The sequence below is a fragment of the Pleurodeles waltl genome, chromosome 3_1 (assembly GCF_031143425.1).
Source record: "Pleurodeles waltl isolate 20211129_DDA chromosome 3_1, aPleWal1.hap1.20221129, whole genome shotgun sequence".
NCBI classification, from domain to species: Eukaryota; Metazoa; Chordata; class Amphibia; order Caudata; family Salamandridae; genus Pleurodeles; species Pleurodeles waltl.
In genome coordinates, this window is record NC_090440.1 from 1,168,326,574 (window position 1) to 1,168,353,607 (window position 27,034).

General features: G+C 41.6%; 1 protein-coding gene across 1 annotated transcript in view; it reads right to left on the minus strand.

Annotated features, from left to right (window-relative positions):
- ADAMTS15 (ADAM metallopeptidase with thrombospondin type 1 motif 15) overlaps positions 1–27,034 on the minus strand; it is a 266,466-nt gene that overhangs the window by 113,436 nt on the left and 125,996 nt on the right. Inside the window, exon 2 of the mRNA XM_069224462.1 lies at positions 4,366–4,498. Coding sequence (XP_069080563.1) covers positions 4,366–4,498 — 133 coding nt within the window. The remainder of the gene's footprint in view (positions 1–4,365; positions 4,499–27,034) is intronic.

Consider the following 27,034-nt stretch of genomic DNA (forward strand, 5'->3'; position numbering starts at 1 on the left):
ATTCCATCTTTCTCGGTTTCCCGCTCTCGCAAGCAAAATTTGACCCGCAAACTTTACTCTCAACCGATCAATGAACTATTCTAGTGCACCTTAGAATTCGCCAAATCTCAAAGTCGAAAATTTTCTTTCATTCCTCAATATTCATACTTACTTGTTGATCACGCCCGATCAACCTATTAAACCGAACAGATTACAACGTCAATCAAGTGTCTCATACACTTTTCAACATACTCTGGAGTCTCTTGACCTCGCAGGGCCCGTTTCAACATCAACAACCACGTGGACAATTTTCCTGCACAAAGCGCTACACACATGTGAAGTTCGACGACTTCCCTACTCTCACACTTTGGAGTAATACTCCCCTAAAATCTTTTAATTGGAGTTCGTAACCCCCTAAAATCCTCACAAACTTCTCAATTAATCTGCGGCAATAAGCTGTGCAAGCGCAAAACCCTAACTTCTCTCACACCGTCACTAGAAACGCCTGAAACATTCTCACACCTCCATTTCCTCCATTCGCAAGCTCCGAGATTCCGGTAAAGTAATTGGGGATTTAGGGCATCATCATCTCTCCAACTTGTTTCATCAAAGAAAATTCTAACTTGACTCCGTCTATTGTTCGGATGGGGTCCCAAAGGACGTAACCATCAATCTCTGCTACCATCTACTGTGTTTTTAAGTTTTACATGTTCTAGTAGTGATGATAACGCGTCCAGCCCTTTTAAATTACCTGTACTTGGACACGTTGGAGGTCGGTGAACCTTTTCACAGAGTTGGGCTCTCCTCATCCTAGAATAGTCAGATCACTTAAACCAATAATCAATGACTATTGTAATCGATGGCCAATACTCTATTTTTAGATCAGAATAACACATTAGGAATCAATAACAGTTGGTATTTCGACGCAACATGACCTTTCAGTCATGAATAACCACACCAGTTTATTAAAAGTTAATGAGTTTTATTTCCCTATATTAACAAAGCTAGCACAATGTATATAAGTCTCAAAACCAAATGATATCTGTATACGAACATTACTAGCTGTCCATAGCGGCGGAAGAAACGCAATCTACGCAAAATCTGAATTATAATGCATTCAGTTATAGCAATACAAATCACTAATATAAGCAACTGAATTTGACTAATTTCATACATCAGTCAGCATAACAAGATTTCAATTTAGCATGGTTCATCAGATGAATACCTTGACTAGCCTCTAATTAGCATTGGCATGTGGGGCTTCATGCAAACGAATTTGGTCAACACAAATTTGGAAAACTTCTAGCTTGGGCCCTATCCAAATAGCAGTTGGTACCGGAAGGAAAAACACAATGCATAATACAATTATCCTTTCATAATTACCAAATACAATCAGCATTCAAGAAAGTCTTCGTCCTTCAGGTACCGGTTCGATCAGCATGTGGCAAATTTCAAAGGGGCAGAGTTAAGGACAAGTTTCCTTGCAGCAGCAAGGAGAATGGGGCAAAGTTACTGCATGGGCAAGACAGGGCAAATTAAAGTTAAAGTCTCTAGGGTGAGAATTCTTAAAGTCTCTTTCTCTGGAATAGAGAAAAGGGCATCAAGATGTCATCCAAGATGGCGTCTGGCATTCGGCTTCAAAGATGGCATCAAGGAAAAATGGCTGACTTCTCTTTGTCCAGTGGGTTTAAGTTAGAAACATTCCAAATACTTCAGGGTCTTCCATTGGAGTGTTCATAGGGTGGCTTCAATTTGACCAATGAATAGTGTCTTTCTCCTAGTACTCATTTATGCATACATTGTCCTTGGAGCCTTAAAACACAAGTTGCAACAAAGTTTGCCAAATATTTCGATATCAGTACTTTTATTGTCCTCACCTGCAGAGACTGACCTTGCATCAAAAGGGATGCAACCGGCCTAGCACAAAACCTTGGAGATAAGTGTATTAGTCATCTCTACTGGAAAAATACAGAATAATGTTCTTTTAAAAGTAAAACCACGCAGTTGAATTTGAGACCAGGCGACTAGGCCAAAGCCTCTACTAAATTTAAGCTAAGCATAAAACAGTTTCAATCAAGAAAATCATAAAACACATTTGCAATTATGACGGATTACTACATTTGTCAATTCTTCATGATTAATTAGGCTTGTTTATAATAATGGCAAACTACCCCGAGGGCACAATTTCCCTCGTTCATTATTTTCTTTACTAAAATCACACTACATTATACGATCTTGGTTATATGATTTATGAATATATGTTAGTCTTTCTTTTCTGCGTCATCAGTGACAAACAGTCTATTTAGTTTTTCACTACTGTGAAGGCTGATCCTCTCATAGGTTAGCATTGGGAATTTCCCTATATAGTTTTAAGTGGTAATTTCTGATCTGAAAGGAGTAGCGCAGGCATGTTTGGCATGTTTGGAATGGTAGTGAAAACAGATTCTAAAGTGACCTGGTCTGTTGCCAGAAACAGCAAGGACTTGCGCAGAGCTGCCATTGCGGTTGTGTGCCGTCTAGACTTTCTCCACTTTGAGGAGATTCCCCAAGGTCACGGAGACCACCTCCACCCACCAGGTACTGTAATGGGGGACTGGCAAGAAGGTGCCCCTTTCCAGCATACCTTCATGTGCAGCCCAGTCCATTCTAGGAGAGGGAGGCTACGCTGGTTCCAACAGCTGCACAGTGCTCTCAGGCAGCTGCATCAGTCCAGAGTGCGCAGGAGATGGACCGAGGTCTCCCCGCAATGCAGCTGAAAATGACCTGATCTACATGTGGGGAGGTCCACTGAGGCCTCCCCGCAAAATCTTGTTATGGGTGCCACCCACCCTACCCCGCATGGGCACATACCTTGGGGACAAGTGTTCTTTGGTGGTGGCATTATAGGGGGGGGGTCCTTGATGGAGGCCCCCTTATCAGGATCCGGAAATGACCATATTATGTGTAAGAGGCATGCAGGTGTCTCTGTGCCTACGCTCTGGGCCTGATTACAATAGTAGGTGTAATTGGAGCACAGGTATGCTGTGCGCTAGGATGTCATGATGGTGTATGCGCTGGGTTACTGAATGATATACTACCAGCAAATTATCTAATATTGGTGATTCATGACAACATTTGGTAATTCATGCACATTTTCATATCTTGATTTGCATTCTCGCACACATGCGGTAACTCGTGTTTTTTTATAATCTGATGCATTTCATGCCCTGGTGTTGTATTGCAAATCCCTGACTATTATCTCAGTCTTTGTATTATATGCAATATTTATACCTTATGTCGATCTGGTCTCTGATACATTCAATATAGACTGGGGTCTCTTTTGTGGTCTATTTATTGTGTCACTGGTGTGAGTGTGTTGCGCAACATTACACACATTGCATCTGGGGATCAGCTTGACTGCTCTGTGTCAAGCTTCCAGGGGGTGAAGGTAGGTGATATTTCATGTGTAACTTACTTGCCCTGACTGGAGTAGTGGGTTCTGCCTGGCTAAGTTGCATACCCTAGCCAACCAGAAACCCCATATACCCTCAAGTCTTTGAACAGAGCAAAGGAGAGTCCTGCCCATTTTGAGTTGGTGAAAGGAGTAATCCTAACCATTATGGTGAACTTTCATTTAGCACTTAGTATACTGGATGAAGAAGCATACAAAGAAATGCTAATTTTAGAACAGTCTTTGTGATGTAATTTCCACTAGTTTTCCTTCAATGTGAGACTACCGTGGCAGAGAAATGTGAGAAAATACCCCTGGAAGAAAACTTCCTAAAATGTCAGGAACATTGTGAATTTAGGTTCTGGAAATGTGCTCCTTCCCTGGCCACCGTTCCTTCCTCATTTACACAGTAAAGTTCCAGAATCCATAAGGTCTATGAGGGCAGCAAAAGGTCCTGAGTTGGAGGGAAAGAGTAAGGAAGGATGCAGCAAGCGGTGCAACACGTGCAAGGAGCGATCAGAAAAGTTGAGCCTGGAAGTTAATAGATGACGCTGAATTTAATCCGTAGCAGATTCTGCAATTCCTTTGTAAATCGCTGGAAGTGAAAAGGCCTGGCCACTCTACCACAGAAGTTTATATTTGGTGAACTGCCCACCACTATCATTAAAGCGACAATGCCCCCACTAGATTGATGGTTGATTCACCAAACTCCAATTGAACTCCTTAGTTTCAGTCTGGTATCCAAATTAATTCTGTGAAGTACGTTTCACGCCTATAAATGCTCGGTACATTGGGATGGAAATCTCACTTCACAGATGGGCTTGGTTCTCACGTCCTGACATTCCTCACTCTAGACCTGGCTACAAGATATGTACACTTTCCAGTCACGTTCTAGATTTGTAGACAGGCATATTTCTCAAAGGTGCTCCTCGCCACATGCATCCGTTGTGACTTACCCAACTCATGCGCTGTTGTGAAAGCGGAGGGCAGCCCATCATCCTCAATCACAGAGCAACTACGCTTCGGATCACACATAGTGCCAACATCTGCCATTCCTAGAGTGTCACAGGTAGTGGAGCCACACAGGTCCTGTCAGAACGAAGGAGGGTATAGGGTTAAAAGACTGCAGGAAACAGTGCATGTTAGGACATTTAATCTGTGGTGAATAGAACAGTTCAATAACGACATAGCTCCTTACACAAACCCTTTGTGAGACTCCAGACTGAACAAAGAAACTCCTCTTTCAGTGCACACAAGCAGATATACAACAAGCATTGGCAGAGTCAATAGGTCTCGTCTTTGTGACCTATAGGCATTGTATATCGTTCAAAAGAACATTTTATACAAGCGGCACATAATTTTTTAGGTGCAGGCACCATGCACGCGTGCAGCTAGAAAATTACACGAGTGCTTTTTTTTTCATTATAGTCACCACTCCTTGTTGGATCGGTAAATAACATTTTAAAAACGTAAAATGTTCAAAACATGTTTTCTTTTTATTTGAAGCAAGAAAGGGGGTTGGATAGGAAGCAATGGGGTGTGGAACGAAAGCAACATGGAGAAAGCCAGGAAGCCATAACAAAATTGAGGATGGCAGAGGACAAACAAAAGCAAAACGGGATAGGGCAAAGCAACACAGAAGAGGGCAGGAGAGATGGAAAAGCAGCATGGGGTGGACGCAAAAGCAACACAGAGGAATCAAGTAGGAGGAAGCAACACTTGGGGAGTGGTGACCATGGGGAGAAATACACAGATGAGTGCAAAAGAGAGAAGCACACGGAGTGCAGGGGGAGAGAAGGACACATGCTCAATAGTTCAAAAACATATGCACGCTCATGGAGTACTTACCAGAGAAGAAAAAAATAAGTGCTAGAAAAGCCAACCGTGCAAGCCAATCAAAGCAACAGTAAAAAGGCACTGCTTCATGGGAGGGACAACCACAAGAATGACAAGCTGAGACATGAATAAGAAGCAAGCAGATGAGGCTTGCAGGAAATCTAACCAATGGTAAACAACTCACATCCCCTCTATGTCCTTGGTAAGCCACAATATGCATCGCAACAGACACTCTATGCTCAGTCTACTAGACTCGACCTAAAAAGGTACCAATTATTGAAAAATATTGACTTGCGGACCAGAGCATGCCAATGATACCTGTCAACGAAATCTCACCTTAGTGCATATAAGCTTTGAACACCCCTCTACTCATATCTGCACTTGCATTGCTCCTATCTGTTTGTTCATAGTTGCATCAGCTCATGACAAACCCTTTCCACGTCAATCCACAAAACACACATTAAGAGTCTTGTGAACAGCAGTCCAAATCACACTATGGTGACACTAATCCAGCCACTGGTAAAATCCACTGATTCTCCTCTTCACCTGACCACAGTCCTTCCGGAGAGGCGCTAGCCTGTCCAAAAGTGAACCACCTCATCATCAGCATCTAATTCTCACATGTACAACAAATACCAATAATACCACAAAGCCACTCATTTTTAAGGTCTGGTCTATCTCCTTGAATGTCCTCATGTTACTGTTAATACCAATTCTTCATTTTCAGATCATGTTATGATGGAGAATCTAAGGCTTTTGCAGTCACCCATCTTCATTAATATGTATATTTAACCTCTAATGACCCTCATCCAGTAGGGTTTTTAGGGGTTCTGTAAAGTACAGACACATCACATTGTAGAAGCTGGTCCGGTTAAGAAGGTAGCCGGGCTATCCAAGAGGCCATGTAGATAGTGCAAAAGATTTTTAATTCTGTCTACCTTGGAGGTGGTTTGTAGAGTGCATCATTCACCCAATGACAGCTTCTATTCACCTCGCTAATAATGATGTCCATACAACAATGGAAACCGCACACAGCTAGTAGGTTTAGAGACATTGATGGAAGAGCCAGATCTTTCCAGTTTGTTTGTAAACTTAAAAAGAATTGATTGTGTTTTCGTGCAAAAGGTGACTGTAAGCCACAGTATCAGTCAGAGGGTTCTTTAGGACTTGCCACCCTGTTTAGCTCACCTGAATTTTGTAACTAGCAAAAGTTTACCAGAGACAAAGCGAAGTTAAGGGCCTGGCTTAGATTTTGAAAATTGTTGTGTCATTGTAATGGCTTATTCGTGAAAACAAATCCAGATGGCTTGGAAGATGGTTCTTTTTTATGAAAAGCCAGCAGACTGAATTTTATGTGCAACAGATATATATTTCATGACCCAAAGGTTGACCTAACAGTGGCATTCTGAACAGTAATGTTTGTAATCACTGGTAATATTTGACTCACAAACCTTGATAGGTTGCATTTTAGTCAGCAATTTGGTATAAATCTCCAACTGCACACATCATAGTATAACCAAACATATTCATAAAACATTAACCAAAAGTACGCTAATGATGCTTATACTCAAACAGAAAACAGTCTGGCCAGTGCATGAAGATACCCGAATCCAACAGAGCAGCACGGCCATACTAATGGCAGAGTAGCACTAAACATACAAATGTGAAATGTCATAAGATAATATCATTTTCAGGAATACATTCATTCCTGAGGTTAGGGTGACAAAGGTCAACCATTTGGAAGCGTACCATTTTTCTCTAGATGCAACGTGATGCATAATGTGTGTATCATGGTGCAATAGCATTTATTTCACTGCTGCTTGACGTTTGCAAATGTATTACCATTACCCAAAGAACCCTCAATATAGATTAATAGGGCAGGATTACTTTATATACATGGCATATTTAAATACAGACTAGGATATGTAGGTTATTTATACTTTATGAAACATGTCACAAATGGTTATTATGTTTGTGTCAGACCCAATACGTTTTGAATGTGTGTGTGGTGAAGTTAAGCCGTGTAAGAAAATGATAAACAATACAATTACATCACTACATTCACTGAAGTGATATGCAGAGGCCACATAAATAAATGTATGTTGTAGATAAAACTGTGAACGTAGCAATTAATACTGTTTATATATCGAGTTCTCTTTAAGGGACTAAATTAATTTTAAGAAAATTATGAAGTCAAGAGAAAAATATAAAAAATAATCTTTAAAAAATAATTTTGACATATGGATGAGATGCAGCAGACCCTAAAGTTATCATGGTTGTCTGAGGTTTGTTCGCACCCACTCACATATCAGAAGAAGGCAAATTCTAATTATTAGAGTGTACAATATCATTTAAGTTTGAAATGTATGTGGAATATAACCAACATAAGAATTCGAATTATGGAAGAAATACATTCCTGGCTCCTACAAGCATATCCTCTGCAAGGCACTCAGGAAGAGGCCACTGGCAGACCAAAATATCCTGCCATCTTTCATCTCGGCACCAATGTTTCCATTTCTAAAAAATGGAAAGAGGAACACTACAGCTAAAACAATTGGGAGAAATAACCATTCTCTTTCAGGATCATCAGTTAGGAGTCATGCTAGAAAGTCGGGATGGATCCACCGAAGCAAAAAACAGAAAGGAGACCATCATCTTCCTGCTTGAAAGCAAGAAAGCTTTTATTGTATCAATAGGCTTCTCAGAAGTCTTTGACTCTGTGGATTGGGGAATACTGCTGAAAAGGCTCAAAGTGTGTGCTGCCTTCCAGATGTGCCCTGTAGTAGATCCCTTTCACTCAAATACACCCGAAAAGTTCAGATTTTTTCAATGGAATCATCAACGTACACAGTGTCTTGCTTAATGCCACAGATACCGCGCCCTGCTGTTCAATATCTTTGTGCAACATATGTCATAGATTGGGATTGGATTTGAATGTTAAAACAGTGTTAGACCTGACAGATTTAGGGTGGTCTTCCCCCTTACTTTTTGCCTGCCTCCCTCCATTTTCTGACCTCGTTATGCTGGTTTTAGGACTCTTTGTATTTAACAACTGATAACCAGAGCAAAAGTGCTTGTGCTCGCTCCTCTAATACATGGTAACATTGGCTCATACCCAATTGGCATATTTCATTTAAATATAAGTCCCTAGTAGTGTACACTACATGTGCACAGGGCCTGTAAATTAAATGCTAATACGGGGACTGCAGCACTGATTGTGCCACCCACATGAGTAGTCCATTAACCATGTCATAAGCCTGCCATTTCAGGGCCTCTGTGTGCAGTTTGAAATGAGAACCTGACAAGTTAACCTCTTGCCAGGACTAAATCTTCCCTTTTTGATACATATGTCACCCCTATGTTAGGCCCTATATGATGGACAGGGCAAGGTGCCATGTATGTAGAAGACAGTACATGTACTTTTTTAAACTTTATTTTCATTTTGTGGAACAAACAAACAGAACAGAATGGCATGACAGTTACTGGTGAGTTACAAACAATGTAAGAGCAAACATTACAGGCTCTTATTGAACACGGCCATGATCAACATGTCATGGAATATGACCGGGGACATTAGATTATCCCACAAAGGCGTATTCAAATGTATCAATGGGAAAAAGTGTTTAACAGAAATCTCCCACCATATACTAACAATATCCCTAATAAACTTAAATCTAATGTATTTAAAATAGTTAGGATCCCCAAGTCAGTAAAGAAACAGCTTGTAATCAGGCCCTAACACAAAGCGGTAACTGAAAATCGAGGGGTCTGGGTCACCAATTGTAAGCAAATTTCAAAGACGTCCAGCAAATGCAGCCCAAAAATAAAGCTTAAAATCAGGAAGCTGCAGCCCACCTTGCCCATTTGGAAATTGTATAAACTGTATGGCACATCTAGCCTGCATGTAGCCCCAAATGAAGCAACCTATAGCACCTTCCAATTGTTTAAAAAAAGAATTTGGAATCCGGGGGGAATAGCCTGAAACAGATATAAAACTTTTGGCAGAAAATTAATTTTGATGATATTACATCGACCTATAATAATAAGCAGTAGCTTATTCGAGAGCCATAGTTTATTGATAACTGAAAGTAAAAGAGGCTCATACTTAAATTTAACATTTTTTCCCACCTGTGTACTTAACTGAACCCCAAGGTACGTGGCTGATGGACTCACCCCGGGAATCAGGACTTCAGATTTAAAATTAAGGAGAACTGGGGTTTTAACTATATTCACCTTGTAGCCAGAGAATATTCTGAATCTATTGGTCTCCTCGACAATGAGATCTAGCGCAACTGATGAGTTGGAAGAATAGATAGTAACCTCATCAGCATATGCTGTCATTTTGAGTAAATCACCGTAACAAATCATAGGCCAGATCCAGTCATGATCCAGTCATTCCGGTGCAGGGATTGCAAATAAGGCACCCCTGCCAAGTGCTGCAATAAATCTGAAAGGGTGTAGGTGATATCCCCACATGGGCTAATTGAGCTCTAGGATTCCTATATAATAATTGTACCAACTCACAGAAGCAATCTCTGATGCCAAAGGCTGCCATTGTTGCCCATGGGCAGCCCCATACAACACAATCAAATGCCTTTTCTGCATCTAAAAGTATCATTCCCATCCTTAAGCCAGATTTTTCTCCTACATCAAATGCAGCAACAGCAGTAATGGCATGCCAAGTAGTATCCCAACCAGGAATTAAGCCATGCTGTTGTTGCGAGACAAGGTCTGACAGGAGAGGAGTAATTCGGAGTGCTAAGAACTTTACAAATACCTTTGCATCAGCATTGATGAGAGACATTGGGTGATATGAGCCTCATATCTCTGATGGTTTTTAAACTATGATATTAGTCATAGTCCAAGAGCAGGGCACTTTTCCTCCAGCCTCAATATGATGAAGAACACTAAAAAGGAGGGTAATTATATACTTAAATACTTTATAGAATTCTAGCCAGATAGTGACTTCTCCAGTCACTTTCCCTGAGGGTAAAGCAAGGAGATCTGCCTCAGTTTCACTGACAGTGATATCAATCTGAAGGGCAGAGGCCTGAGACTCCCCAAATGTGGCATTCTACAACCCTGAAGATAATGCATAAACCCTGGCACATTATAAACTTGGGGCTGATTGTAGAGTTCCTGATAAAATGCTTTGTCATATAAATTATAAATAGCTGTTCCTCTATAGCCAGGGGATGAGTATATACTGAACCATTGCTACCTTTAATTGACTGAATGTCACCCCTAAATTCCTGTCAGAGATTTGGGCCCATATTTATACTCTGTTTGCGCCGGATTTGCGTCATTCTTTTTTTACGCAAATCCGGCGCAAACTTAACTCCATATTTATATTGGAGTTAACAACATTTTTTGCCTGCGGAAAACTACATTGCTTCAATGAGATGCAAGGTAGGCATTCCCGGGCAAAAAATGCCTCAAAGGCCCTAGCACCTTATTTATCCTCCTGTGCAAAAATCATGCACAGGAGGAGGAGGGCCTTAAATAATGGAGCTAAGCCTGCTTACCATTATTTAATGCCTGGGTATGGGCAGGCGTAAGGGGACCTGGAGGCAGATTTCCATGGTCAGGGACCATGGAAATTGCCCACCGGTGCCCTTCCCTGTCCCCAGGGACACCCCCCCACTTTCCCCTACCCACACCAGGAGGGCACCCACAGATGGGGCAACCATCCGAAGGTAAGTCAGGGTATGTATTTTTTTTTTCTGTCCAACACCGCTCGGGGGCCCAGACTTGGGGACCCTGCACGGTGCTGGCCCCAATGGCCATGCCCAGGGGATATTTGTCCCTTGGGCATGGCCATTGGGGTGGTAGGCATGGCTCCTGTCTTTACTAAGACATGAGCCATGTCTATGGGGCTTGTGAGCCAGAAAATGGCACTACACTGCTTAGAGGCAATATTTTTGCCTCTAAACACTGTAGCGCCATAATTTGGCGCACAAGCCCCAGTTCCCCCTACGCCTCACAGGTCCTGTTTGCATCCTTTCAAAGAAAGATAACAGGGCCTTAGTGCCGGCTTGCCCCATTCCTTAAGTATAGTGCCAGGCCGGTGTCTAGGATTGGCATTAGCCAGCGCTACACTTTTTGCTGCAAACCTGCGCTAACGCAGGTTTGCGGCAAAAAGCATAAATCTGCCCTTGGTGCGCAAGTACACATCCCACCTTCTCTCGGTACTCATATTGAAGAGCAGATTACTACAAAAGCTAGCCGCAACCTTTCTCTTTCAGAGCTCATCCGAAGAGTGGCAATTTTTTCAATTAAGTGAAAGTATAAGGTCTGTTGATTGGGCCCCCCAGTTGCTATCTCATGGGCCTGCAAGTCTCAAACAGTATAATTGACTGACAAAGCAACGTGTGTGCGAACTGTAGCGTGATACCCCTTGTAAAATCCTTTGTTGCATCCCAAACTACTGGGGGAGATGCCGTACCTGCAATGACTTGCCAAACTTCTTACAGTGAGCCTTCCATAAGTCACGATGTTGAAAAATCAATCAACACATGAAGATTCAATATTGTTATACCAAGGCACACCATACAATTTCATTCCTTGTTGCTGTAGCAATCACAGTTCCATTAGTTTATGGTAGAGATATTTATTCATCAAAACAATTCAGGGAAGTAACAGCCACCATGAATCCAGAGATACAACAGCCAACGCGTGTTTCGTCAACAAGACTTTTTCAAGGCTGTGGGAGGGACATACAAATGGACATGCTGCAAAAAGTGTCACAGTAACTGTTGACTTAGTTCACGTGTTATTTCATGTATCCACTGTTGTGTCACGTTACAATGTACACAGGTTACACTTTTTGCAGCATGTCCGGTACAGGTCTCTGTATTGAGAGATTCATGAGATGTAGATTCCCTGTTTATTGCCTGGTGATTTGATTATGGATATATATCTATATTTGTTTTTGTATGTCCATCCCACAGCCTTGAATAAAAATCTCTACCATATACTCACCTTGAGTTGGAACTGTGATTGCAACAACAACAAGGAATGGACTTGTATGGTGTGCCTTGGTATAACAATATTGAATCTTCATGTAGATAGATTAGTTTGAGAATTGAAGCCCTTGTTTTCACCATGTAAGGAGAAGCATGGTGTTTGGTGAAAACGATACTATAGTTGATAACACAGTTAAAGTCACCCATTACCAGCTTTTCCCAAGACCAGTCAAGTAGTTCAAGACAAAGCAAGTCAAAACCCCCTGGTTCATACACATTTGGCCCATAAACTGTACACAACTTGTACCTCTGGCCGTACAGTAACAACTGGATAATCAGCCACCAACACCTGGGATCCACAGCTGTTTTTGAAATCCTATATTCTAGGTTCTTGCCCGCCAAGATGGCTATCCCATGAATGGAAACAGATTGAGATGTGCATACAATCATGTTATACCTGAGATACTTTAGCAGTAAGCAATCCTTATAGGCAAGGTGAGTCTCAGTTAGAGGTAGTAAATGTAGCTTTTCAACATTTTTATCTCTTTCCGGCTTAATTGACATTTGGTAGATGAATTTAGTCCAGAAACATTCCAGAACATACATTTAAACCCACCTATCTGAAATACCCCATCTCATCAACTTTAGGTGTACCATCCTGAACCCTAAATCCCACTTTGCATTGTAACATACAGACATCAAATCGTAAAGTGACCATTGATTATCTGACTTATTTTCCCCCCTCATCATAACAGCTCCAACTGTGACAAAAAGTGTAATTACAGACCTATGAAATAGAACCACCCTCCTGAATCCCCCCCCCTTGTAGCTGATAAAAGGAGTCATCCCCCTCCCCTTGGCTGCCAATGACCATGACAGCCCTGAGAGACTCCCCTCCCCCAATTGTCCCCCTTATCCTGCCAACCATCAAAACGTTACTAGCTAAAGAGAGAGGTAAGTGAAGGGAAAAAAAGAAGAAAAAATGTAGATACACATCAAGAAAAGCTTAAATAGTAATTAAGACATGGGAAAACATATCAACATATTAATTCTATGATACGGTTTCTTAAACTTTATGTATCCTGCTCTGTGCCACACATCTGCATGAGACTAGCTTTGATGATTTTTAACCTGGTAGGTTCCTGTAAAAATACTAGCGGCCTAACAGCCTTTAGTGGATCGATTAGTTGATAGAGCTTCCAATGTCTGTCCATAGTGGTCCTACACAGGTCAGAGCAGACTAAACTCAGCATTGAGTCAACAGCAACAGATGCAGCTGGGCGAGCCTTCAGTGAAATCACCTGTCTAAGCAAAAAGTTGTCAATGTAGATTAGAATTGTGCAAGGATGCAGTGATTTAGTGCTGCCGGTAGCAGCATTGCTGTTTCAAAATAATGGAAGATGATGTACAAGTTAGATTTGTGAATCTGCGGTCATGGTAGTTGAGCAGTCTTGCAATAATTGGGTGGGGTCTGGCCCCCAGTACTGAACAAGGAGCAAGAGAACGGTGGGTGTGCTCTGCTACACAAATGTCAGAAAATATATCTCACCCCATCAGATCAATGAGTAGTTATTCCATGAATGCCTCCATGTTACCAACATTTGTGGATTTTGCAAGGCCTGCAATTCAAAGATTGTTTTGATGAGAGCGAGCTACCAAGTCTGAAAGTGCCTTTTCTAGCTGTTTTTGTGTCCCCGAAGCAGAAATCTGCTCATCTTCTGCCTCTGACACCCGCTGCTCTACCATATCTAGATTCTCTGCATGTTTTTCAATGAGCTCCGACATCCTGTCTATCTGATGGGAAACAGCATCTATCTGACCATCAATATTAGTAAGACTAAGCTGCATAGCGGCCAAGATCTGGCACAATTCCATGTCCATCTCTGACCCAGAGGTATCAGGTTCCACCTTAGGCACTACTGCGCCTTCCTGGGGGGGCCAGGGTCTTTTGCGACTCAAACTGCAGCTTTGGCTGGGCTTTATCTGCCTTGCTCATTGCGACCAATAGTGTTGAGTCTGCAGCAGGAGTCAAGAATATACAGGGCACACACCACGCAAAGCAGATCGAAGGGTCAGCAGGCAGCGCAACGAGGCACCTTGTGTTACAGCACTAGCAGTGAGGGGCACACAGGGGACACAGCAGCCAGACCAAGGCCCGAAATGTAATTGATATGGCCAAAATTTGCAGCAATGTGAGATAATCCCAGCAGCAGTCAGCCTGTGGCTAGTAGTAGAGACCACACAGGTCCAAGGGGGAACAGGGGCCTCAGTTCTCCCACAAGCCCAGAGGTGAGACCTGAGAAGGCCCCTGGATGTCCAGCTATGATGCTGAACGAGGGTGCCACATCCAACAGTTTGTGCCCCCGCTGCTCACCTCTGTACTATGCACGCCTGGTTGGTTGGCGGGAGCCCCAATGTGGCCGGGTTTACCACTTAGCGATTGTGGCCCACATTGTGGACTCCTGAAGGCCCAATGCTGCCGCTACATGGGCAGAGTCCCCCAGGGGCCCAGGCCGATCATTCACCTTGTATCACGTTTGGTTGGCAGAGGCAGTAGGGCCTGTGATTGTGGGGTATTTTCACTGGTTTACTGTTTGAAGTGTTTTACAAATACTTTACACATTGCCTCTTAAGTTAAGCCTGACTGCTTTGTGCCAAGATATTAGAGGATGAGCACAGGATAGCTTCTCGTGTGTATCTGACTTAGCCTGACTAGAATTGTGGCTCCTGCTTGGACAGGGTGCATACCTCTGCCAACCAGACATCCAGTTTGCAACAAATAGTATTAGGCGCACCTTCAAATATACACTGGCAGCACTCAGATTCACTTCCAGTTAGAAAATGAGTTGGAAAACTCAGCAAACATCTGGTTTAAATCGACTATAGGTTCAACTTAATAACCGTGAAACACCTCAGCATAAACAAATCCAACAAATGTATACTATTGCTGGTACTACAAGAAGCATGTTATTAATACTACCACTACACTGGCTTCTTAGGTTGTAAATGCTCACACCCACCTCACAAAACATAAGAGATGTGGAAGTACTGTTCAATAATGATATAATACTCACCCCCCAAACAATACTTTAGTGCACCACGCCTTTGTCTTAGAAAATCCTCATGCTACTCAAGGGTGACTACAGAGTGAGGTAGATGGCAGCCCTGGATTAGATGCACTTAGGCCCTTTTTATGATTCCCCCAATATTTAACACCCCTCTGTGCAAAACATGTTCTTTCTCAGGAACCACAAGTGCAAATGATGCAATGTTTACCACACCCGCTAATTAACAGGTGTGATAAAGACCTTACCTTCTCCAAAATTACCAGTAAATTCCAGAACATGCTATGTTTAGTGTGAAGGCACCAACATTACTGACAGGCTACAAAGGATACAAATCGAAGGCAGCCATAATGTATTTGAACCTACCAGGGTGTACCCATGATGAAATAGCCTTGAAAATGACCAACCTGCCGGAACCTGTTTAGTGTGAAAATCAATTACAAGTTTCTCTATATCACACACAATTAATCCAACCATGAGTTTTCAAATCACTCCATCGTAGTTACTTTGAGTGTTGTGCCACTGATTATGGCCTACGTAGAGGCTAAAGGCAACACTGGTCTTTCAAGTGAATATCACAAAAGTTAGGGATCAGTGGCTAAATACCAATGGACAGGTGATCCTACTTGGGATCCGAATGGAACTCATCCCCTTTCCCAGTAGTTCCTTTCTCAAAACTCTGTTGAACACTCCGCTATACTGAAGTGACTTAAAGTTTGCATGCATTGCTTTATACAACTTCAGCATAAATACACATCTCTAAATTGTACGAGTAGTGGTGCTGGAACCATTTTTAGAGTGAGGTGCTAGCCAAAAAGGTCACTTCACTAAAGATCCCGAGATATGTGACGGTCTGTATTTGAAAACACGACAGATGCTACCAGAATAAAAAAATTTGAAGAGCCCCTTTATTATTCATTCTCCATCTAACCTCTTTCAAGGTTCATGGAGGGGCTACAACACCTCCCGCAACACTAGTCCCAGCGCCACTGAGTGTGTGAGAGTATGTGCGGGGATACAGGAAACGATAGTTTATACTAGAATCGTATAGATTACTAGCCTTATCAAGCAGTAAATGGGAATTTGAAAAAAAAACTTCAAAAACACAAAACACAAAACATTTTGGTCTCATACAGGAAGTGAGGGTAAAGAGCACTCAAGACGCAAACCGAAATGAAAAGGACAGCACAGCAAATTATTAAAACCATATAACACTGTATGCTGTCGACAGTGATGCAATATTTTTGGACCAGCAAAGTGAATGCAATACAAAGAAATGACGTTGACGCTCAGGACTAGCCATGTCCCCTTTTAAGCTGTAAACACATCGTCTTGTATTCATCTGAAGATGGCACTTGTGTGGTCTTCAGTGCTGACGAACAACATAACCAACGTACTAATGTCGTTGAACCAATCAAAGACAGCCCCCTTCAACATACTGCAATTTTACTTGGACTGACGTGGCAAAGGAATGGCTGAAAATACTTCCACACACAGCTCTGCAGTCGCAGGCTTCCCAGGAAGGAGTACAGGACGGGGGTGACGGCCAGTAACGTAGCTGTTGACCGGAGACTCCCAAGACCCACGCCCTGGTCTTGATGTTGACACTTGGTAAACATTCTGTGGTTCTGAGCTGGTGACCTTATCTCCCTATGCTATGCCGGAAATTGTAAACAATGTAAAAAATGTGTGTAATGTGGATTGTAAGATTGTAATCATTATGCTGTACTTAAATAGTCCCACGTACCCTCTATCACCGCCATCGTGGATTTTTTAAGAACTCGTTGCCCAGATATCTAACTTACTGCCGTCTTGCAAATGACAGTGATCCAATTAAGAATGTGTTGTTTACAAATAAATGCATTTCTGAGTAAAATACTGAGATATCTTGGGGAGGGAAAAACATTATACTCAATTTTTATTTTCTGGACAGAAAGAAAACAGGAATAATGAACTCCGCCGATGCTGAGCGGATAGATTCATTATTACTCTTCCCTGACACAGCCCGGCCAATTACTAATATATTCTCCAACCATGACGTGGCAATGTTTTGCACATGTTCAGTTATGCACAACTGGTTAAAATAATTTTCGTAACCCTGTCACGACGTTTGGACAATGTTGAGTAAATGCATTTAGACAGCCATGCACCTGGAGTTGATTGCAGACTTAACGCAATGCTACCCACATGAAATGTCTTCCCATACAGACCAGATTACTGCAAAGTGGTGGGTTGGGGCTGTACTCGTCGCATTGCATCAATAGTCATACCTTTTAATACTTCGCCTCTGGGCAAGTAAAACATTTGTTGATAGTGTAACAGCTGACGGAGATTTTGCAAACAAGCAGAGACTGGAAGAATTTCCAATATGAGATACCTGAAGGTTTACTCAGAGGCACCGATATAGTCTGATCATGTCCAGTCTCTGTCAGGCATATAGTAACGAAAACTGAGCCAACACAAGTTACATAAAAAACTCAGTAATGCAGGCCAGTTCAGCTTAGGTAACACAGTAGTTAGTGTGTTGCAAGTTTCAACGAACCACTTCTTGAGTATTACATATGTGCTCTCAAAGCCTTACAGACCTCAAAGCCTCAGCTTTGCCCTCTTTCTTTCTCAGCACCTCAATACCACTCTGAGTGGGAAGTGAGGTCTGCAGGATTACTCATGATAACCAGCAGTGGGTATGAACCTTCACAGCACTTCCTGAAGAGAGTGTAGAGGTAAGTGAATGGTGTAAATTAAAAAGTATGTGGATTTATGCTTAGAAGTTAAGAAGAGATTAGAGCATTTTCTAGAGACGGATGCTATCTTCAGGTTCCACCAAGTTAGGAATTAGGCATGAACAGTAGTCAAATGGCTTCATTCAGATCATCTGCATTCATATTTATTTTAGAGAACATGGGCCCAATTCTCAAAGGTAAATTCAGTTTTAAATATGAGATAAAAGGGACTTCTGGTGAGCATAATTGTTTGATCTCAACTGAGACTTTAGAGAAATCCACACTTGGAAATCCAAATCATGGCGTGGAAAATGGGTGTTCCAAGCTATGGCCTGCCTTGGAAGCTTGGGAACGTGGGTTTATTTCTCCTTTGGGAAGAATGTTTTCCATGCGGAGAATAAAAAGTGTGCTTTTGCAGCAGAGGCCTTGGAAGTTTGGGAACGTATGTTTGTGAGTATTCCTAAACTCTGATCCATTCATTTGCATCCTGCAAATGATCTGAGGTCACTAAAGACAATGGCTGGGGTTATGCACCTTGCAGAATGGGAAGGGAAAAATATTATTCCCACATTTTAAGAAGGCCTTTCTCCATTGGGAAGAATGTTTTCCTTTTGGGGAATAAAAAGTGTGCTATTCCCCCAGCGCAGACTTCTGTGCTATACAATGGGAAGCCCATGCAAAGAGTGAACTGGCTTTTCCTTTAGTACGCTTGAAAACCCATGTGTATAGCAGCTTTCTGCACATGCTATGAGAATATTGATGAATACTAAAATGTAGTAAATGTGCACCCTCAAGCAGAAGGCACAAATCGATGGGAGCAGACTTATAACTTTCTTCGTGAATCAGTTCCATACACTGTAAGACTTCCTATCGCTTGACTGTATAAGGCCTTAAAAGGACTAGTGTCTATTGCTGGGAAACAAAGGGCTATGCTGGAGAAGTTGAAGGAGTCTTTTTACTGGAAAATACTAGCAGGGAGAGATGCATCATGAGGTTTAGAACTAGCTAGGAAAATTTAAAAGACTCTCCATAAGTAAACAGAAGTACAGAGAAAACAGTATATTTGAAAGTATCTGAGGTGGAAAATGCAGCTAAAAGAGAGCACAGGCTGATGGGAGATGGTGGGCGCTAAATGAAGTAGCATAGACAAAGTAAGCTCAAGTCAGCTCACTCAGATTGGAAATCTTAGGACACTTTGCAAACAAGCAAGATCAAGTTTGTAGAATGTGGAAGTAGGAGTCGAAGTAGACCTGAGGTAGCAGGCTTTAAGGTCAGTAAGATGGGCTAGAGGTACAGGAGGCTGCTTAAAAACAAGCAGTAGCTAAGACAAGCTCTGAATAGCAGAGGCATACTGGAGAATGATTTTTCTGCTGCATACCAGAGGGCAAGAGGAAGTATTCTTTGAGGTGGGCTGGTGGCAAGAAACAGAGGGGAAGCATTCTCTAAGACAGGATGATGGAAATAGAGACAGAGAAGAAGTGTCTGAAGCAGACTATCAGTAATAGAAGCCAGAAGAAGGAATTATTCTTAGTGGTAGGTTGATGGTAGTATGTACAGATAGGAAGAAGAAGTATTTGAATGAGGCTAACCATAGAAGAGGCAGGCCTGCAGAAGCAGTATCTGAAGTGATTTAGTGGCATCAGTGATTGACAAGAAAAAATGGTTTCTGAGGCAGATGAGGAAGACAGGCAGAACTGTTATCTGAGGGAGGAGGGTGGTATCAAACGCAGACATGAGAACATATTCTTGAGGCAGACATTTAGGAGCACAGCCAGAATGGAAGAAGTACCTTAAGAAGGAGCTTCGATGGTAGACTAGTGAGAGAGGATAAACTATTTTCTGATGCAGTAACAGCATGCCAAAGGAAGGCAGCAGGATGAATCGTATTCTCCGCAGCAGGCTGGTATTGCCAGAAGCAAAAGGTAAGTAAATGTTATCTGAGAAGCTGGGTGTTACAGAGGAAGGCAGGAAGAGTATTATTTGAGGAAGAACAAAAGTGACATTAACAAATATCTGGCAACACTGTTGAGGCAGGCTGGAGTAGAAGAGTGAGAAAGAGAAAGGCTCTCTCAGGCATACTGGTGATTGAAGAGCAAATAGGAGGAATTAGTCCTTGAGGTAGGCTGGATATTGATGAGGTAACGTGGGAGGTGGCTAAAAATAGCAAAGGCACAGAGGCAGTGGCATTTTCTGAGGCAGACTGCATATAGGCACGGCTGCAGAAGGACGCCAGGAAGGCCAATGGCAGCTGAGGCATATAGATGGAAATATTGCTGAGGGAGGCTGGTGTACTACAGGCACAAAGGCACATGATGAGCAGTGGTAACAGAGTCAGACAAGAAAGAAATACTATTGAGGAAGGCTGATGGTAACAGAGACTGACAGTAGGAAGTATTATTATGGTAGGATGGAGGTGACAGAGGTATATTAAAGGAAATATTATTTAGGAAGAGGTTGGTAGCAGAGGCAGCCTGGAGGCAGAAAGTATTAGCCAAACTAGGTTGGAGGAAGCAGACAGACCAATTCAATTCAAAAGGATTTATCAAGCGCATAGCTATCCAAAGCAGTCATCCGAGCACTGAGGTCTGTCAAGATCAGTATCATTATCTTTAATGTGAACAAGTGAGTCGTAGGTTGTTTCCTAAAGCTGGGCAAATTATCATTCATCCTAAGAGTAAGAGATAAGGTTTTCCATAGTTTGGAGGTAAGGTAGGCAAAAGGGCGCCCATTGCACCTGGCTTTTTTCAGCCTAGGGATGGAAAGAAGACTCAAGTTACTGGATTTTAGCTCTATTTTGGGGCGTTAGGGTCTGTCCATGTGATTAAGAATATGCAACCCTTTTTTGTGCCTTGCGTGGTGAACTATGCAGAGGGCTTTAAACTGAATCCTCTTGTCTATGGGCTACTAAAGTAGAGTGGCAAATGCCGAGGAGGCAGTTTGAAATTTTAGAATACCCAGAAGGATTTGTGCAGCAGCATTCTGTATAACTTGAAGATTTTTGTAACAGAAATTGGACTGATGAGATAAAGATAATTCCTATAATCAAGGTGAGATAGTATTAGGCCCTGAACCACCGTTCTTCAGACAGCAACTAGAAACCAGCTGAGTGTCTTCCTGTGGGCTGTTAAGAGGCTGAAACAGCTAGAGGGTAGTTTTTTGGCTGGAACTCCCATAGCAACTTTACTGTTTGGTGTAATGCCCAGGCTTTTCATATCTGGCTTGGGTTTGCACAGTCTCCCCGGGAGGAGGGCCAACTTAGCTAGCTACAAAGCGACAGATTGACGCCAATCACCAAAATCTGTTTTCTCGCCATTTAACTTCAGACAGCTGGTGCCATCCACTAAAAGACTTACTTTAAGCAGGAGTTAAGTTGCCGTGAAGTAAGTCCTGCATTAGGTGTGAGGGAGACAATGATCTGTGTATCGTCCGCATAAGACGCCGTAACAAAAAGTAAAAAGCAGATGATGTCAGACAGTGGATGAACATAAAAATTAAAAAACGACAGTCTCAAGGAGGAGCTTTAGGGCACGCCACACTTTAGGTGATGGGTGGTGGAGAGGAATGGCCCTTTGCTGACTTTGAAGCTCTGTTAAAAAAATAAATAGAGCCATTGCAGCGCACATCCTGTGTTCCCTGCCTCTTTCAACCTGCACAGCAGAGTTGGGTAGGAAGCCATATCAAATGCTGCACTCAAGTTGAGCAGAATGAGAACAGCAGACTTATCTTGAGCAAGATCTTTTTTAAGCTTCTCTGTGGCAACTAGGAGTGCTGTTTCTATGCTACACCCATGCCGGAAACCGGTTTTGGTAGGATATAGAATGTTATCAGACTCCAGAAAAGCCAGCAAGTGGTTACTTATCACTGTTTCTAGAATTTTGTTACCTCCATGTAGGAGTAGGATGAGCCTATAATATTTGATTAACTGTGCCCGAAGAAGGTTTCTTTAATAACGATCTGATGATCATGTGCTTCCAAGCGTCAGACACACTGTTGCTGTCCAAAAATAGATTAGCTATGCCGCTAAGTGCTGGGAGAATGGCACCCCCTTTAGCAGAATATCCAGGGGTGTGGTATCCAACAGGGAGCCTGACTCCATAGTTTTTGTTATGATCAGAATTTCCTCCTTGCTGGCTTGTGGGAAGGATGAAAGTTCCCTCGTAGACCTGGCAGCGGGCCTCAGAGGGCCTGAACCTCTGTATGCCAAGTTTCAAGAAGGAATTAGCAATCAAAAAAGTGACTCAGTTTACTTATCAAATGCATAGAGTGCGCAGTGCTAGCTTAAAATGGTGGAAAAATAGTGCACAGAAGTGCGACCTGATATGTTTTGGCCATCCTTAGCCTATGTTAAATTGTATATAAAACTACACATCAAAGGGAAAGGTTTAAGTACTAACAAAGTATCTACCTACATTTTCGAAGGCATATACTTCTATATACAAATAATTTCATTTATAATCCAATACTAATTCATACTGCCTTAAAACATTGTAAAGGCATGACAAAACAGCATATCTCAGTGTATAAAATAAGAATGACTAGTCCAGCAGCAGCGACTTGTTGGGCTTTGTTGGGGCGGGGCGGTGTGGGGGGTGTCGGGAGGAGAACAAGGGGGAGGGGTGAATTAATTTAAAAACAATTTAAACAAATCACATACCTGCTTCTCCGCCACAGCCTCCGCAGCCTCCGCGCCACTCCTATCCTGCACTGGAGGCACAGGCTTCCAGCCAGCCCTGCAAATCCTGACGCTGCTCAAAGCAGAGTTCCGATTGGATTGGAGACTGGGAGCCTGTGCTTGCTCTCTCCAGCCGGCAACTGTGTCTGCGCCCCGAAACGGCTGGCCAAGCATACATGCGCACTGAGGGGGAGTACTGAGCACTCCCCCTCAGTTCTCATCAACCCTAATGCCCCACCTCTTTTACTACAAAACAATAATAAAGCTAGTGGATTATCGTTTTGCAGTAAAAGTTTTGCAGATGCTGCTTGTTCGGGGCGACGCTCCTCTGCCACAGTAGTGCAGCCGCGCCTGCAGTCCAGTACATATTCCAAAACTCCACAATGCCGTATTATGCCTAAATAGACATCCTGACACAGTCACATCAACAATATGATGACCTAGTTGGGTGTCTCAATACTGAAGTAATATTCAAACCAATGTCGTTTAAAAATTATGTATCAAAAAGGAACCTAGCCTTATGACATAAGATACAATACAACCATTTGTTTAAGACAATACATAAGTTATCAACATACTTGCAAAGCAATGCCACATACTCATGAACACACAATGCAGTAGCAAACCCATAATAATCACATGGTCTGATAGCACATATACGATATTCCAAACATAGAGCCTTATCAACTTTATTATAATACATGTAATCTCTGTGACATTTTTATGCCACAGAAAGATTTAATGCACCAGATTAAATAATATGACTATCCCTACTTTTAAAATGTTATTCTCTATTCTCTAATCATTCCTTCATGACCTCTGAAGCATACTGATGTAGAAAAGGCACATACAAGTTAACAACTCATAACGGTTGTAGAAAGAAATAGCACGTGCAATATTGTATTCAGACAACAGGCAAACTCTACCAGTTTTTCAGAAAAAGAAAAATATGCAGTCCTTCTTACACATTGAAGTCATAGATAAAATTGGTAATAAAATTGAATCATTTCCATGTCTTTGGGAAAAATGTAATGGCAAATAACATGTCCAAATTCCTAGTAGGTCGTAAAGTGCTCTAAAATTATAATTTCCACATGAGTACAATTCTATTATCGTGGGTTTGAGCCAACTTTCCATTTCCCTACCTTCAAAGTGACTTTGAGTTAATATATCACAAATAACACGTACCTTGGAAAATGTAATCCAATCTGTTTAGTTAGACATTCATACATCTCTGAATCCACACCAATAATATTCCAAAGTTTGTCAAGAATATTCCTCTGATATTTGGTCTAACTCATTAACTTAATGATAAATCTAAACTACCATGGTCTGTCATGTTGGGTAAATACCAGCGGCAACAATTGTTCCCTTTTATATGACAGGGCCCTGGATTTGTCTAGTTTGATGTCATCATGATCATATCACTTCACTTTAAATCTATCTTCTATAAATCCAAAGCTTTAGTACAATTTCTTCTGGCTCTAATCATTATGGTATTAAGATATTGTGGCAATTAATATAGGGGATGACAGCTTTGAGCATGTAATACTGTATCAATGGCTGTCTTCTTCTCAAAATAGTTTGCCCTGTTATATTTACAAGTTCGGAACTGTAATCTTAAGTGAACTGTAAACTATACTCATTATTATTGCGAATGCTAACATATTCCTTTAAATCAATCGCCTCTTCTCCCTTGTGAGAAGTAGATCATCAATATATCTGAGCCATAAACAAAAGTTTGTTCTGCCATTTTTCCAAGTCATGACTAGGTCTGTGAGAAATTTCAATTACACTGCTGTACTTGGCATTATTTTGAAATTGTTTTGCAATGCTTGTTACACGAAATTCCTGAAATTATGCTATTGCACCATATTGCATAGTTATGTTAAATATATACCAGATTTGAACTGTAAACAAGTTCTTCTTTTAGTGAACACTCACTTTTCTTTTTCGTCTCACATAGCAGTACACAGAGGTTTGCATAGAAATTTATATAACAGTATCAAAATACAAAAGATGATTTCTTTACCACAGCCCCCTATTGGGAAATTAACAACTGCTAAACACAAAAATACTATCCAAACCTAATAGATGTTTTATTTTCTTTCTCTGGGATATATCAGATACTTATTTGCTGTCTTTCTCACTGTAGATGGACATATGTAATCTGCCCAGCTCTAGATAAAATTGTGAAGCTGAGACAATGCATTTCCAAGTGAGACTTTTGGTATGGGAGGTATTGATGTTCTCTAATCACTTGGAACACCCCCAGATGAGTGGAGTCACAGTGTGATGCAAAATTATTATGGTATTGGTATTTGCACTCTATAGGTGGCAGCATGACTGCAAATTTCACAATTATCTCTGGTATTGGTATTATAGTTATATATTATATTTAGCGTTATGACTATAGGAAGAGGAACGGCAAGGCACTTACTCTCAAGTGCCTCGCAATTATCAAACTTTGCATGCTTTTTAAAGGCATTAAGTGCCTGATTATGACTTTGGTGGATGGGATACTCCGTCACAGAGGTGATGGATATCCCATCCTGCCATTTTACAAGTTCCATAGGATATAATGAAACTAGTAATACGATGGACGGGATATCTGTCACATTTGTGACAAATTATCCCATCCACCAAGGTCCTAATCAGGCCCTGTGTCTGTTATATGCTTCTCTTCTACAGTTCTACCATTCTATGCTTTCATGCTGCACAGTGCACCAACAACATTAGAAACAGCACAAAAGAATATTAACAGCATACTAATGCTAGTGTATTAATAGTCAGCAGGAATGGCATATTTCTCAGTCAGAGAAGAGTACATACAGAATTCATATTACCTTAAAATGCATTGTTAAGGAGTTGTCTGATGTTTCTAATGTAATTTGCATACCCACTCACGCTTTATGTGATCAATTAAATGAATATTGTCTAGACAAGATCATTGACATTGGATTAGATACTGATAAGGTGAGGTTTCCTCCTCTTGAACCTAATTCTGAAATAAGTCTTCTGTCTTTTTCATCATTTGGCCAGTAGTCAAGAGACGATCTAAAGTCTTCTATTGCTATAGTCAAAGCAGGATCTCCAATGGATCCTTCGCCACCTAACATATTCACCCAATTGGCATAATGGATCCTCTCCTGTTCCTCAATATTATTTATAAGAGCAGTGTACAATTCCAAGCAGCCTACAGGAAGAGAATGTACCTCCTATACTACAAAAGACTTGATCCATGTATGCAGTTGACCCACAAATACTTCTGCATTTTGACAATGATTGCACTTCCCATAATGTTTTCCACTGCATTATGTGTTATATTTGGAACTGTATGGGAGGCGCCATTTAAAGCTAAAAGCAGAGAAACCAAGGTCTTACCGGTTAATTGAAAACATAACCACTGGCTGGAGTCTTACTGACCACATAAAATGGGCCTCTGCCAACTCCTTCCCCTGTAGTAATGAGTAATGAGGCTTGGGGTCAAAATTGACAGCTCCTTGACCATGTTCACCCAGGTCTCCACCACAGTCTTAGCATGTTTCTTCCATCTTAGAATTCTGTGGAAGTTGCTTCTCTTCCTGATGGAGGATGGCAAAAAAGCTGCAATTGAATCTAGATTTTATTATGCTATTGTGCTCTATCCGGTCATTCACTCAATTCTTATGAAAAGTCTTCCAAAATGTGCAGCAAGGCTGAAACTTAAGCCTCCCAGATTTTCGTCAGCCTACCCACTTTTGCATTGACTCCCCATCATGCAGAGGATCCATTTCAAGTTTTTTGTATTACCTTTAAAGGTAGTCTTGATAGTGCTCTTACGTTTACTTCCTGTCACCTGACTTGATATAGTTCTAGGTGCACACTTCGCTCCTCCTCCGACCTTTCGTTGATTGTTCTTGATGGTAATATTGGACCATATTACAGAACTAATCATCATGAATAAAATGGGAGAAAATAGACTAAACACAGGGTTGCATTTTAACACTTGGTAAAAAATATGACACCATAGGAAAAGCCTCTAACAATGGTGATACAAACAGAGCAGGAACACATTCTCACTGAGAGCATCACTGAAGTCAGCTCACTTTCAAACATACAGTAAGAAGCATTGATGGGACTTTTTTTAGACAAATCTCACCTATTACATCAAAAGAGGAATTACCAAGGGGATGCCGAAAAGAAAAAAGGTGCAAGCAAAGGAAAAGAACATAGCAACATCGAGGTGGCAATCATCACCTCATGCGACACACAATCTCATGGGGAAAAAAAGATGGAAACAAAAGCAAACAATAAATGAAAACAGCGGGCTAGAAAACATGACTGGTAATAACTTGATTATCCATACTGTGACTGAAACTAAG